Source organism: Anas acuta, chromosome 15 (assembly GCF_963932015.1).
Source record: "Anas acuta chromosome 15, bAnaAcu1.1, whole genome shotgun sequence".
In the NCBI taxonomy this organism is placed as follows: Eukaryota; Metazoa; Chordata; class Aves; order Anseriformes; family Anatidae; genus Anas; species Anas acuta.
The window spans coordinates 17,557,151-17,572,384 of record NC_088993.1 but is presented as its reverse complement, the minus strand read 5'-3'; the positions used below and the strand labels follow the sequence as shown (position 1 = coordinate 17,572,384).

At 50.7% G+C, this 15,234-nt stretch overlaps 1 protein-coding gene across 2 annotated transcripts in view; it reads right to left on the bottom strand.

Moving 5' to 3' along the window:
* Positions 1 to 15,234, bottom strand: part of PRKCB (protein kinase C beta) — a 115,494-nt gene that overhangs the window by 10,604 nt on the left and 89,656 nt on the right. For both annotated transcript variants that reach the window (XM_068698938.1, XM_068698937.1), the window contains exons 13-16: positions 13,918 to 14,056; positions 11,655 to 11,735; positions 11,326 to 11,433; positions 6,282 to 6,422 (exon numbers count right to left, since the gene is read on the bottom strand). In XM_068698938.1, coding sequence (XP_068555039.1) covers positions 6,282 to 6,422; positions 11,326 to 11,433; positions 11,655 to 11,735; positions 13,918 to 14,056 — 469 coding nt within the window. The remainder of the gene's footprint in view (positions 1 to 6,281; positions 6,423 to 11,325; positions 11,434 to 11,654; positions 11,736 to 13,917; positions 14,057 to 15,234) is intronic.

The window sequence follows — 15,234 nt, the reverse complement described above, 5'->3', positions numbered from 1 at the left end:
GCTGCAGGAGGGATGCAGAAGCAGCGCTCAGCCCGTCACTTCTCCCCATCCACTTCCCTACGGAGAACACATGCCTAAAGTGCTGGGACAATTCCTCCTGGTATTTAACTTTCATTTGCTGAGGAAACAGATTTACATTTTTAATAAACATCAGACTAAACGTAATAAAATATTAAAGCAAATACTTGTAAACTCCAACATTTCCCAGTGCCTTACTCTGCCAGAGAGGAGGTTTCAGGGAAGACAAGAGGAACATCCATCAGCCGCCACTGCTGTGCTCTTTTGGCAGCTCTTACCACATTCTTACAGCAACAAGTGCGACACTTTATTATTCCCCAGTCTCCCAAAAAAGTTCAACAGGTAATGTTTGAGTCGAGTTAACTCCAGCTACAGCCCTGCTGAACACCTGCATGTCCATCCCCTGAGCCCATCCCTCCCCAGCACCGTACCCTCCTATTTCGTGTGTCCATCTCCACAGCCCACTTCTGGCCTGCCTTTGTCAGGCTGCTGCTCCCCAGCGCATCTCCTGCCGTGGCCCTGAGCTGGACACGGCTTCTAACTCAGCACTCAGAGACCCTGGAAGCACCTTCCCCCTCCTACCCCTCTCCTGTGCTGTTGTGGCCATGTAACTGCAGCACTCAGGGTAAACACAGCTTCTTTTTCAAGGATTTTGATACAAAAATGAGTCAGTGCTGCCCAGGGGAGGAGTTAGGCAAAAAGAAACCCAACAAATCCGAACAAAATGCTCATAACTGAAGAGGCAAACACAGTGCAAGCCAGTTTACTGGAACAGTGGTAAAATGAGGGCTTCCCAAAGGAGCCTGAGCAGGCTTTTCACGCAGCCTCTGAAGAAGCCTTTCAGCAGTGCTGTGGTTATGCGGGACAGCCTGACACAGCTGGCACATGCCGTGATCCTGGCATGATGCTGCCCACATGCTGCCCTCCAGGAGCCACCTTTTGCAAGTCCCTGATTTCAAGCACAGAGACCCAAGTGGAAAATGACCTCTCCAAAGACAGGGTAAGAGTCCACGTACCAGAAAACACCAAGCCTGGGACAAAAAGCAACAGCAGAAAGCCAGGAAGGGGATGGATAATGAAGACACAAAGCACAAGCAAAGCGAGTGGACTGGCTGGTTAGCTGCTCTTGTCCCACCTTACCGAGCCCTGCTAGGCACACAGACCCTTCCCCTGGCAATTCTCCCCATCTTCTCTCTGAGTTTCATCCCCAGGAGGAACAGGTGGACACAAACTAGCGGGGATGTGCCCGTGAAGCAGCAGCACTGAGCTCTGGTTATCCTCCCAGCCATACCAGTGTCCCCACCTGCAGCCCCTGTCCCAGCCCCTGTCTCTGCTGAGGCTGGGGACAGTCACAGCTCCCCGTAAGGCACACGAGTGGCTGCACTGACAGCCCCGAGAGCCCTTGCCCAGGCATTGCTGAGGCAGTGCACCTCATTTCTGGGTGGTTCAAATGCCCAAAGCAACCCCTCTCTAATGCAGGGCAGCAGCAAAGTTCACAGATACCCAGAAACTAACGCAAGGTGGGCTCCTGAGAAGCTGGCAATTCCCACCACAAGGAACTGGAACAATGCCCATCACGGCTCCAGTTTCTTAGGGAAGAGCTGGTAGACTGCAGACCACGCAATCAAGCACAGCTTTAGATTCTTGCAAAATTCATGTTTTAGGTGTTTGACAAGTCAGCATCAGCCCGACGCCTTCCTGAAAGCCATCACATTAACATCAAAATAGAAAATAAATTCCCCAAATTGAAGTTGCCGGCTCCACAAAGGCTGGAAGCTAACATCATGAAACAAAGAGACACGGGCTTTGCGAGGCCACATTGTCACCAGACTTCCCCCTCAGCACTGAGATAAAACACACTATGAGCGAGATTACTGGGAAAGTCTGCAGTGCTTAAGGTTATCAGTGTGGTAACACACGACAGAGCAGGGTTTACCTGGTAATAAGCAGCTCACCTGCAGATTCTATCAACATCCAATATACACTGAAAGCTTTACAGTGCTTTGAAAATATAGCTGTCATTGCCTATTAGCTTCACGAGATCTTGGTGGAGACATGCGAGGCAGCTCGTGTGAAATGTCTGACAGCACTAGCCTCCTTTTCGCTACGGAGGAATGTGCTGTCTTAAAAAAATCAACAAAAGCAACTCCATCAGAAAGATTTAAAAACTAATCCTTGTGAAGTGCTGCCAGTTATTGGGATAGAAGGTACAAATGTACTTTGAATATGCATATTGGCAAATGATTATTCTCACCATAATGCAATAAGGCAAGGATATGTGGATGGAAAATTTTAGAACTTGCACCTATCCATAATGTTTTGTGTCCAGCTTTGTGAAGTTTGGCTTTATTCCTGCAGACCTGTTCTGATGTATAACACCGCCTGGGCAACAAAACAAACAGCTCCCAAAGAGGAGGGCGTGCTTTCTCATGGATAAAATAAATACTTCAAGGCTGGAAATTATCTTCGGCTTTACAGAAGCTGCATCCAACCCCAAACACAGCTTTTAGAGGCTGTTACCATGCACCTGTGCTATCCTATTATGGTGACAGTGACTCAAACTACCTTGCAGAGGTGCTGCTCAGCACATGCATACCGAGGCTACCAGGTTCCTGGTGGAGCACAAACCCTGCCCGACCCCAGTGGCTCTGTGGCAGCATCCTGCCAGCCCCCCGGTACGGAGGTGAGGGCTGCCCGCTCACAGGGGCAGGGAGAAGGGTCCCACTGCTCAGGGCTGCACGTGGCCGACACCTGCAGGAGCTCCATCCCTTACAGCTTCTAAAATTAACCTCCTCTTTAAAGGACGGGAGACATGCCGTATGAATTTTTACATTTATCTAAAGCCACGCTGTGAAAAATTGCTTTTAGTACTTTATTAATGTGCAGGCATCACTCCATCCTGAATGGAGAAAGGGGGAGGGTGGGAATTTATCTTACATAAATCCCCAATGTGTCCTGCCTAATATTTATAGCCACCAGAAAATGACTTTTTTTTCTAGCAGCAGAAATAAAACTGTCAGTTTAGAAGATAGCCTTTTTATTTTATCAGCTTCTAGCTTGATTTCAAATAGAGACAAAAGGCATCATAAAATATTTTCCATTGATCCCTGAGATGCGATCAAAGATCACAGAAAGCCAAGGATGGCTGTTTTGGGGCTGTGATGAAGTCTGCATTCCCAGCAGGCTGTACATGCCCTCGTTTTCCCATTTTTTTGGCCCAGACCATGGTTGCAGCCACAGCCCCTGGGGAGATGACCCAGCGAGCACACGTCTGCCCACATCCCTGGGTCTCCTCCCCAGGGACTGAAACTGTGGCCACCAAGATGCACAGGCAGGAGAACCGGAGTGCTTTTCAAATCCTGCTTTATAAATGGCATTTCACTATTGTTTAATTCAAAGTAATTAGAGGAATATTCATTTACGCTATTAAAAATTATTAGATTAAAAGCAAATTTTTAAACCACTGTCCTGTTGTGAGCAATCCTGTGCTCTGCCATGTGATTTCAATGCTTTCAAAATGAGGAGACTTTTCAAATCACCAGGCTTTATGTAAAGTAAAGGAGTAATTAGATACCAAAAACAATAATTATCTCAATGAGAGATGGAGAGAGCAGGCAAGTGTAAATACACTTCCCAGGGTAAATGCGGATCCATGAAAGGAATTGTTATGCACAAACCAAACCCAGGAGCAGCCAAGCACAGCCCCATGTCAAAACCGCTGACTTTCTGCACGCCAAAGACAACCCAGACCCTGATCTGTCTCGTTACCGTCTCTGTGATAAAGGTTAATCAAGCACAAAGCACAAAGCAACGCGCGAGCTCTTGGGAATTTATTTCCAGCTCAGGGTACGCAATGCCCGAGTCAGGCGGAGGGCTGAGCTGCTTTTCTCTTGGCTGCAGCTTTGGGAGAGGGGTGGTGAAACCCTCCCTGGTGGCTGGGCACTGGGGAGGTGAGGCAAGCCCTTACCTGCACCCCTGCTCACTGCCCGCAGAGCTGCTGCAAAACCAGAGAAATGTGGCAAAAAAGAAGATGTGGGTGCTGCCAAAGCACTGCCGAGCAGGGAGGGCTGTGCGGCGAGCTGCCCGCAGCCGGGGCTGTACCCTGGGGAGCGATGCAGGGGCAGCACGGAGCTGTGTGTGCAAGGGGAGCTTTTATTACTTGAGCAGTGAGCAAGCACCAACCTGGGATACCTTTCGCTAAGCAAAATTAGTTGGCATGGTGCTTAGCACCCCTCTGTGTGAGCTCTGCGAAGCCGGGTTGGTGTCCACGCAGTGAGCCACTCAGGGGGGCTTCCTGCAGCTCGTGGGCAGGTACCGAGCCCACAGCATTTGCGTGTCATTCAGCATCTTCCAACCTGGGTTTGCCAGCAATCTCTGTAACCTTATCTTTATAAAGACTGGTTTAAAAGGGAAGGGACTCAGGCTGAGGTAAAAAGCACAAAGCGCCCGCTCTATCAGGTGCTCGGGCCCCTGCACAAATAGCTAAAGGTCAGAAGCAGCAAGCAGCGCCTTTCCCACCCTAATACATTCAGAAGTTGCCCAAACCCAGATTTTCATTGCTGTGCTGCTCTGATCTGCGCTCACAGATGGCATGAAAGCAGCAGCTTTTTCTGCACAGATGCATTGCTGTTGAAATATCAGCTATCAGCAGGTACCTGAGTTGTCTTAATCCTACCTAAATCCTAAATCAACTGTGCCTACCTTTCTACTAATCTTCCTGCCCTATCAAACACGGAATTTTCCCCAACAGCAGCCGTTAGGTGAGAGGCGACAGGCAACAGCTTACCAGTCCCTGTTCCACAGTCCGTGATCAAAAGGATTTTTAAAGAAATGAGACATTTACAAGAAGATAAAATTTGCATATTTTAAAACATGAGAACAGTGAGAACGCATTTGTGACAGAATTCAATTGTTTTGAGCTGCAACAAGACAAACGGGAGGTAACACCATGTCACAACACGCGGCAAACAGCGCAACAGCGCAGGAGGAAAGGGCACAGCAGGGGAGGGACACAGCACTGCTTCCATCAGCAAACGAGCAGAGAGGTGAGAAACAGCAGCAGCCGCAGACTTGAGGAGAAACAGAGTCTTACAGGGTAAGGAAAAGCCTCGGGAGCCTGGGATCTGGCACCCTGGAGTGTGCCACTGCCCCTCCTGCGCTCAGACCCACTCTGCTCTGGTCTCTGAGCACCGTTAGCACAAGGGCTGGATCCCAAAGTGAACAAATCAGGGCGTGTGCAGGTGGCCCCCAAAGACTTCTGTGCTACTACGCTTTGATATCAAAGTCAATGCTTTCCCAGTAATGCCTGTCCTACACAGGCTAGGGGCTGAAAGATGCCGCTCCTGTTGGAAAGCAAAACTGGCTGCAGTTCAGACCCCTGCCCGCCCCCAGCACGAGCTGCCCTGCAGCCTGCATCCCCGTGTTTCTGACGCAGGAAGGAGCCTGCTTCTCTTTGCTAATGCTGTGGGCACTGCAGGGAAAGCCTCTGAGGACAGCAGCCCCCCAGTTTTGTGCGAAGGCATCACTGTGCAGGAGTTACGTTTGCAAAAATATCAGTCTGACATTTAAATACGTGGTGCCACACCACTGCAGGGCTTGAGAGAGCCAGAGCTCCTGAGTCCCCAGCGCGTATAGCACGTCCCTCGCTACTGAAACCCGTCTTAGAGAGAGGCAGACACGACACGGAGCAGCCACGTTCTCCTTGCAGAGCTCCTCTGCATTCCCGCATTGGCGCTCACACCCAAGTCAGGCTCCAGCCTTCCACGAGTTTACCTTGGAGAGAAAGTGTTGAGTGAAACACAGCTTCGTTACCAACAGGGGCAGACGATGCTGCTGAGCTAGATGTTAAAATAAAGTTTAGATTTAAAAGACAGAGCGAAACCTGTTCAGCTTAAGAAAAAGGGAGAAAAGAAGACAGAAAGACTGGCCCCTGAGATAACAAAGTGACAGTACTGCAACGTGATTAAATCTGCGAGCGGAACGCGTGGTGTTGCTGTCCCTGTAAGTCAGAGCCAGACAAAGCATCCAGGCGGTACAGCGAGTGATTCCTTCACAACAGTTGTTTGCCATGTGCCAAATCTACAGATATGTGATCTTCCGAACGGGTGAATGTGATACCTCCACGCTGCGGGTGAGATGAGCAGCGCCTGCACATATGCTCGTGTGCGTGTGCACCCACCAGCGTGAGTGGGAGACTGTGCAGGAGAGAAAGAGCGTGCGGGAGAGGGGGAGAGGAGGAGCACACTTAACACAGTCACACTTACAGCCTTTGGCTTGAAGGGAGGCTGAATCTCTTTGCGCTCCAGCTTGTCCCAGTCGATGTAGCGGAAGAAGGCGTGCTCCTTGATGTCCCGCTCCCCTTCTGGGCCACAGCCCAGCCGCTTGGCAGGGTGCTTGGTCATCAGCTGCGGGAGAGAAAAAGCAGCAGAAGTCATTCATGGAGCGCCACGCGGCTCCACAAAGCATCCCCAGGGCCTGGAGCAGGAGAAGGCACTGTCCCCAGGGCAGCCTGCGATGCTCAAAGCCTGCTTGGGGAGCCCTGAGACACTGCGGGCTTGGTGCTGGAGGCAGAGGAGGGAGGGAGAAGCAGGAGCAGCTCCAGGGATGGGGCTGGCTGGCAGCTGCTGAGGGCAGCAGGCCACAGCAGTGCAGGTACAGGAGCAGGGTGGGAGCAGCACAGCCCCTATTCCTCGTGGAAGGAAGCCGCTCACCAGAAGCGCCCGGCTGCCAGCAGCCCTGCCAGCACCGCTGCAGCCTTGCCAGCCCGCTCCAACAGGGCCAGCGGGGTGCGAACGAGCTGCTTAGCGCTCAGCTGGCTTGGTGGCAAACTTCTCAGCAGCTGCATAATTAATTTTAAAGGCCACTGCCCACTTAAAATGAACAATCTGCCCTCAAAAGGCTTCATTAGCCCTAGAAGCAGAACCCCCACTTCTCTGAATCTGCAGCCACACAGACACGAGATGTATTTCTAGTGAAGGAGTCAACTCGGAGAAAAAAGCACACACAACCCATTAATGCTGTTTATCATCTGAACTTCTCCTCTTCACTGACTCAATAAGAGAAGTGAAATGGGCCACGGGAATCAAGGGCGGCTGTACAAACATTAATATCCGGGGGGCATTGTTTGAGCCGTGTTTGGAGATAAGGAGGAGATTCCAGAGATTTAGAACAGTTGATGAGCACGGAGAACATGAGCCGTGCACCTGCGGCACAAGGACTGCTTTATTAAATGTGGGGCTGCCCGCACTGACCCCCAGCTCTGCAGAGGCTGAAGCCAGGCTGGCCCCGCACCGCACCCCGCAGACGGGTAGCAGGAGAGGTTTTTATACCCAGGCGTCCCCTGACACCAACCAGCACGGCAGCCCGAGCAGCGGGGGCTGCAGGTGCTGTGGGGCCGGGCAGGGCATGGAGCTGGCCCCGCAGCGAGCAGCCTGTGCCCCGTGTGCCCGTGGGCACGGGGAGCTGCGTGCACTTCAACACGAGTCTGCAGGGAGGGGTCTGGGGGCACAGGGGGGCAGGTGGAGGGGCTGGGGGCTGCAAGGCACAGCGGAAACAGCGTCAAGGTGCTTGTGAAACTTGTGTTTTATTTTTGGGGGGAAATAATGAGGTCTCCAATGCTGCAGCCTCTTTTAAGAAAGCATGCCTGAGCCTAAGATGCCTGGCAAGGTGGAAGGAGCTGCTGAAGGAGCAGCACAGACTGGTGGGTCAGGTCACTGCTGCCAGGAGAGGGGAACAGGGCACGGGGCAGGAGACCAGGCAGGGCAGGAGGGCTGCCTCCCGCTGCACCCACTTCAGGCTGATACAGGCTCAGTGAAACAAGAGGATCTTTTCATCCCCTCACCAGGCTCTGGACAGCATCCTGACAATTCAATCAGATCCCACTTAGCTGTACTAGAGCAGGAAAATAAAAAGCATCCTGTGTCTCAATAAGGTTTTTCTAAAGCAAGTCTCTGACAACAGTTCAAGAGCCTGAAATGTGCTAATAAACTGATTTAGTGATTTGGCTGTCGCTGCAAATTGCTTAGTTTGCATTCAGCAAACATGGAAAGAAATCTGTTCTTGGGTCTTGCTTATTGCATGCTGCTCCTGAACACACGCACTCACCTCTTTAACTTCTAGTGCTGGAGATCATCTGAGGCAATGAGGGAAAGCAGGTCTGTGTCTGCAGGAGCTGTGTCTCGGCAGACATTAAAGCTCGCAGATGCCCATGCGTAAAATCCAGCAGTGAAAGCCTCACCCAGGGTGAGGTGCCGGGACGTGAGGTCACCTATCTGCACAGCACGCACCGCAGGGATGCTGCGAATGCTCCTGGGGGCTGGGGGGCACCAGCCCCTTCCCCACCAGCTGCTCCCGTCCCTGGGGGAACCCAAACCTGCCTGGCTCTGGTGCTGGACCGATGTGCCCCAGGGGGAGAGCAGGCCCCTGCCTGCACCAGGGAACACGTCTGTGCCCCTCAGCACCGCTCTGTTCTACAGACACTGCCCGCACGCACCAGTAAATTCGGCCTCTGCTCATTTACTAATTAGCTTCTCCCAGCCAGAATTTTGTTTCTTACCTGCTGCTTTGTGCTGGGAGTTGTTTTGCACGCACACCCCCCACGCTTAATTTGAAGTGTTGGTGTTAAACCCGGTTTCCTCATTGCAACACCAATGCACACCACAGTCAGAACAGCTCAGCCTGATTAATGAATCATAAAGGATTTTCTACTTCATGTACCTGCCTGTACAGCTGAACAGAGCTGTACTACAACACACGTATTCAGTATTTTCAATATATGCATCCAAAAATTAAATTTTCTTGTTTTTCTATTGTGCCTTTATTCATGTAAGCATGAAGGCACCATCTGTTATTGATATATAGGACCCCATAAACATGCAGATTGATTCTCCTGGCTTACATAGGATAAGCATTTAGCTTTGTTTGTATTAAACAGGAACAAGTTGATTTAATCCCCACACTAATGCACCGAAACCCTTCAAACTTCTGTAAATGAGGAAGGATGCTGAAAGGTGCACATCACCTGCAATGTGAGGTTATATCTGATATCTGATGTTGGTGGCTTAAATACAGGGAGGCCCAAGCCTGGACTCCAGCACTTTCCCTAACTGCAGCTTTGCTTTTTGTCTCTCAAAGGCCAGCAGATGCTACATGTTCATGCGCTTTACTCAACAGCACACGCCTTGCACCGAGGGGCAGAGTAATGCGGGTGTCACAGCCCTGCTGCTGCCACACCACTGCCAGCGCCCGTCCTGGTGGCGCACCCCAGCAGCTCCTGGCATTCCAGCTGGTCCCAACGCAGCACACACAGCGGCTGCCCCACAGCACCCGCAGCCTCTCAGCCTCCTTCTTCGTACCTGCAGGCCACTGGGGTGAAGCAGGGTGCTCAGCAGGTACTATCTGCCTTTCTGGGGCAGCACTGCCCACGGAAATACCGCTCTAAATACCTGTAAACTTTGGGGAGGCAAACATGCCACTTTATGCCTTTGCTACTAGGCAGAGATTAAAGAGGTTGCTTACGCTCACAGGCAATCTGTTCACCTGGAAAGGGCTGCTCTGCTCAGGCACAGTCAAAGCCCTCCATATGGGAAGGAAAAGGGCTGGTTATTTGTGCCAACGCTCTTGTGCACGCACAAGCTCCTTGCTCCACGAGCTCAAAACAGGAGCCTGGGTGATGGGGGAGCTGGGTCCTGGTAGCCACGCCAGGGTTCAAGACAGCAAAGCTAAGTACCTGCACCACAGAAACAACAGCTCCTGCATCAGCCTTCAGAACAAAATCCGAGCTGACAGCAGAGAAGGAAAATGCTCCATTTGATCTACTAATTGGCACTGACTGTAGTGTCAAGGAGCTGTGTTCTGGTTAACTCTCCATCCTGCTTCCCAGCCAACTCGCTCTGATGAACACTTGTTACTTGGCTCATGCCGATGCAAGGCTTTCAGCGTCCAATGCTTTTCATCTCCGAGCTGTACAACGCAATATCCGAATCCACAGCAAGTGATGACTGGCACCCACATGCCAGAGTGAAACTGTGTAGGAGCAACAAAATTCCTCTGCAATCCTTTTGGGAGAGCATGGCAGTAAAGTACCGAGTCCCTCACATTCAAACGTGGGGGCTTCTCCGCTGCTTTCCTCCAGACCAACACAAGGCTGGTTTTGTGCCCTCCCAGAAGACCTGCCACAGCGACCCAAACAGCACAGCCTCGATGGCTCTGTGGTGAACCCAAATGTATTTCCCTGTATTTGAGGGGAAAACATAAAAACTCTTTTTCCAGCTGATTGATGGTTCCTAAATACTGCACATATTTTTAAGAAAAAATTCTGGTGTAGCAGTGTGGTGATGGCAAAGAACATCACGAGTTTTTGTACACTTCCCTGCAACAGCACTTGTGCAGAGGGAACCACTGCATTGCCAAAGGAGAAGTATTTATAAAGACCAAGCTTTTCTACGCATGGCTAAATTTCTTCCTATTCAGCCTCACATTTCCAGAAGTGAGAAAAGCCATTAGAGCTACACCCAGCAGACGTTTCAATCACGGTCTCTTCTTATCTATTTACAGCATTCAGATTTTGACTGATGCAACAGAAAACAAAGCAGGCAGAAAGACCTATCCCTGCTCCAGCCTCTGCTCGCTCAGAAGCATCATTCCCTCGGGCACGGCAAGGATAAGGGCGTTCAGCATTACACAGCATCTTGCCATCCTCCTGCACAGCCACAAAACCAGCAGGCTTTCCCCTTACGCCCCAATTAAAACACCGATGAAAGAATGAAGGAAGGTGAGGAAATTTTGTGGAAATTCCCCCTTTAGTCAGTAGTGTGGTTTCTAAATCGAGGTGTCAATTTTACCGTGTTCTGCTGAAGGTGATTTGCCAGGTGGCTGGGGAAGCCTTGCTTCCCTGGGACCAGTCTGAGCGTGGAGCACCTTCAGCAGCATTGCCCCATCAGAGAAGCAAACATCCTGTTTGTAACACCAACTCTGAATCCAAAACTGGAAAGGGACAGCAGTGGGAGCATTAAATGCAAGATGTGTCATTTGTAGATAGAAACACTATTTTGAGATATAGAACATTCAGAAGTTTTAAATATTAACTATTAAAAGCTAACATTTTAAAATTCCTACACAAAGCCATATTTATAGCCCTGCTTAGCACTGTCTGGCTGAGACGAGGCTCAGCCCCAAGCAACAACCACGAGCACAACATCAGGACGTCGCCAGCCTTTATCCACCACAACCCAAAGGAACCTGCTCCGGGAGCCCGCAGCCCTGTGGGAGCGCGCCCGCTGCTCGTGCCCACCAGCAGCCAGCCCTTACCCCTTTGCAGATCGCCACCGCCTCCTTGGACATGGACTTGGGGTAGGCCACGTTGTGCTCCATGATGGACTGGAAGAGCTCGTCTTCATCTTCTCCCTCAAAGGGAGCCTGGAGCAAAGCAAGCCAAGGATCAGCGGCATCTCCGTGTCTGCCCCTGGGGGCAGCAGCTCAGCCCCTCGCCCCCGCGCCACAGCTCCGGTCCCAGCTCCATCTCCTGCACAGAGCTGAGACCCCCCCCCAGTCACCAGCACCAGAACAAATTGCACGTCGGCATGTGCTCACAAGGGAATTTAGCACCAACCCATAGGAATCAATTAAAATTCAATTACCTGGCCAGCTAACATTTCATAGAGCAGGACTCCAAATGCCCACCAGTCCACCGACTTCCCATAGGGCTGATAAGCAATTATCTGGAAACAACACAAACAGCAGGATTACACATCCATTTCTCACCTGTTGGCACAACGCAAACTAATTTCAAGCTGTAGTCCGGGTCAAAAGGACAAGGTTATTTACTGAGACTTGATTCTCCGAAATAGTGTGAAATTGCAATTATAAACAGAACACACAACAGGCCAAGGATCCGGTAAGTTTAAATGAAATCACTCTACAGATGTGCACTAAATATTGAAAAAAAAAAACAACAAAAAAATCCACCAGAATATTCACTGTGATTTTGGGCAAATTCCTCCTGATTCAGGCAAAACTCCAGCACATTTACTGTGCCCTTTCAGAGCACTCACAGCAAGGCACGTTGCTTCAACAGGGGCAGGAGCAGGAACTCTTTGTGGTTACCTTGATGCAATATTTTTTTTTTTTTGCAGTTGATTTCAGTGCATTTGTTTGAAATAACCCAGAGTTTGGCCCTCTGTGTACAGGCTGAGGCCCTTCAAAACAGGCTTGCAGAATGTGGGTAGCCAAAACTCTCCGCCTTCCAGGTTACCAGTTTGCTTTCTCTTATTTATTACAGAACCTCCCTCCCTCATACACACAAACAAACAAACAGCAAAAACTAACAGAACCTAACAGCACCACCCTTTGCTGAGCAATGCGGTTGTTTTGCTGTTAAAGTCAATGCTGATGTTTTTCTTTTTCTTTAAAAAAAAAAAAATCTAATATCAAAATTTATGTTGGATCAGGCACCAAAGCAGAAATATTCCTACATTTTCCATGATTTACTTTGTAAAATCTGAAATGCTGTGACTTCCATAACGGAACAGCCCTGCAGGAGTGCACGGGGTCTGCCCCCGAGCAGGGTGGGCTCAGCCCGGGGTGCGTGGGGAGCCCGTGGGCTCCATCCCAGGCTCTGGCTCGTTGCTGGGTGCAGCTGCCGGGCGGCATTTCAGCGCTCGGGGTTGGACAGGCCTTGGGCTTCGCCATCTGCTACTTAATGCAAAACAATTACCCAATTTATTCCTCTCAATTACTGAACTCTATTCTGCAAAGACTCACGCGCTCAGGCACAAATGCAGATCGCGTGCTGCCCGCGTGAGAGGTCTGCCAGCCCCACAGCTGTCCTCCAGCCCCACAGCCTCGGGGTCCCGCGTGTGGCCAAAGGTCAAAACGGGGGTCCCATGGGGAGGACGTGGGGCCGGGCCCTGTCTTGGCCACCCCGCAGCAGGCCACGGTGGAACTCGGTGCCCTACTTTGTGTTGTAAAGCAGGGGACGTGTATCTTTCCTCTTCTGAGACCCACTGGTAGCAGGATTTAATGGGATTCCTGGATACTCCCGTGATTTTTATCCTAATTTCCCATTTCCTGTTTTTCTTTTGGAAAAAACAAAAGAGCAAGCAGAAGAAAATAAGAGTGTAAATGATAATACTCAGCCAAATACCAAGAGAACCGGTCATTTGTCCTGCTTTGAAAGAGTATTAATCACACAGAGCAAGAGAGCTGCGTAGCAATAGGACACCAATATTAATCTTGGTGGGACAAGGATACGCAATACACATTGGAACTAGTAATTAAAAGCCTCTCTGGCTGCAGCGAAACCCAGCATAGCTTAGCATACAAGCGCACCTAAGTCTGTCCTAGCAAAGAGAATCTCTCTAAAATATTTAAATGAATAAATATTAATCTCATCATTGAAAATTCAGCAAAGTGAGATTTCAGAGGGATATTTTTATTTCAAGGGAACAGACGTCTGCGAATAATTACCTACCTGAATTTCACAAATCTGACATTAAATTGCACACATAGAGCACTTCACGTAAATGCTGCGTGCAACTTCATCTTGCCAGCAGTAACCAAACGCACAGCAACCGGAGCGATCCCGAGCCATGGGCAGGGCAGGGCAGGGCAGGGCAGGGCAGGGCGCCTTTCCTCCCCAGGCACGCAGCCCTTCCTGCGGGCAGCAAGCTGGAGGGATCCAAAAATCTCCACTTCCCAGGGAAATGTTAGCCACGGGTAATTCCTTTCTCCCAGCCCGGAGCTGGCAGGGGTGCGGGCTCCCCGGCACGGCACCTTCCCCATGGCTCCGGCTTGGACCCCTCAGGAGCACAGCGGCTCCTGCTGAGTGGGTTCTCTCTTGGAGGAGGTTCTCCCCCCTGGAGGTGCCATCCCCAACCACCTCCTGCCTTGCAGGTCTCCTACCTCAGGCGCGATGTAGTCAGGGGTGCCGCAGAAGGTCTTGGTGGTGACCCCGTCCCAGATGTTCTCCTTGCACATGCCGAAGTCGGCGATCTTGATGTGCCCTTCGCTGTCCAGCATCACGTTGTCCAGCTTCAGGTCCCTACAATGTCGCAGGAAAGCAATTACACAGACGACCACGAGCGAGGCCACGCAGCAATAACAAACCTCCTGACCCCTGGGAGCGAGCTGCGGCCTCGTCTCACACACGGGCTCTTTGTAGGACAGTGTGTGGGGAAATGCGTACAAACAAGTCAGTGATGTCAGGATGAAATGTTTATTTTACTTTTAACCCACAGGAACACCACGCTGGGCAAACCGCTTTTAAGTGTATGACAGAAAATACTCTCAGTGTGGCAGGGAGACAGGTTTAATGGCTCTTTCTTTTGCACCTATGAAAATCAAAGTGTGTTTAAAGCTCACCAGCAACAAAAAAGTAGGTACCTACTCAGCAAAAGTCCCTGTATCACCTGTGCTTTGCTCCCCCATGAAAATACAAAACAGAGTGTTTCTCTCTGATCCTCACCCGCAGCACGTTTGTTGTGGCTGTGGCCGTTCCCACCAGAGCTTTGCTCCCCAGCACAACCCAGAGCTGCCTCCAGCCGAGACGATCCCTGACCAGTTGCCAGAGCTGCCTGCCCTCACCAGGATGGGTACAGTGAGCTGAAGGACAGCTTTGTGGCAAACACTCGGCATTTGGGGCACAATATGTGAACGTGCACCAAAGCACACGAAGGGCTGGGACCAAGGCTACAACAGAGCAGTGTCACTGTCACAACGTGCTTCACACACAAAGTATATTGGGCTGCTCTTGGAGTCAAGAATGTTTGACAGGCAAAAATACACTTCAGATACTTCTGCTTGGCATGTTTCAACTTTGGTTAGGTAAGAGCATAATAGAAGGAACAGCAGAATTTACGACTTCTTGCTGTTTTCTAAGATAGTTTTTTTCTAGCCAGTGCTTACAGCCCTGATCAGACTTGGAGGAAGAAAGGAGCACTGGGGACTGCAGACCCAGAATCTCTCTCTGCGGCAGCTGATGGCAAAAATCATCCCTCACATCAGGCTTGCTCCGCTCCTTTCATCTTCACAACAGTCTCCAGCAACTCGCAACTCAGTAGTGCAGCTGGCGTTTCCTTTTTGCAAGCGCTTAATGCTGTCTGACACTCATTAGGATGCTCTGCTCTACCCTGGGCGCTGGGAATATTCCCGAGCAGGGAAGGGCAGCAGCTCAGGAGTTTCAGTGCTTAACCAGCAGCCTCGGAGCATGGCCCCGCGCTC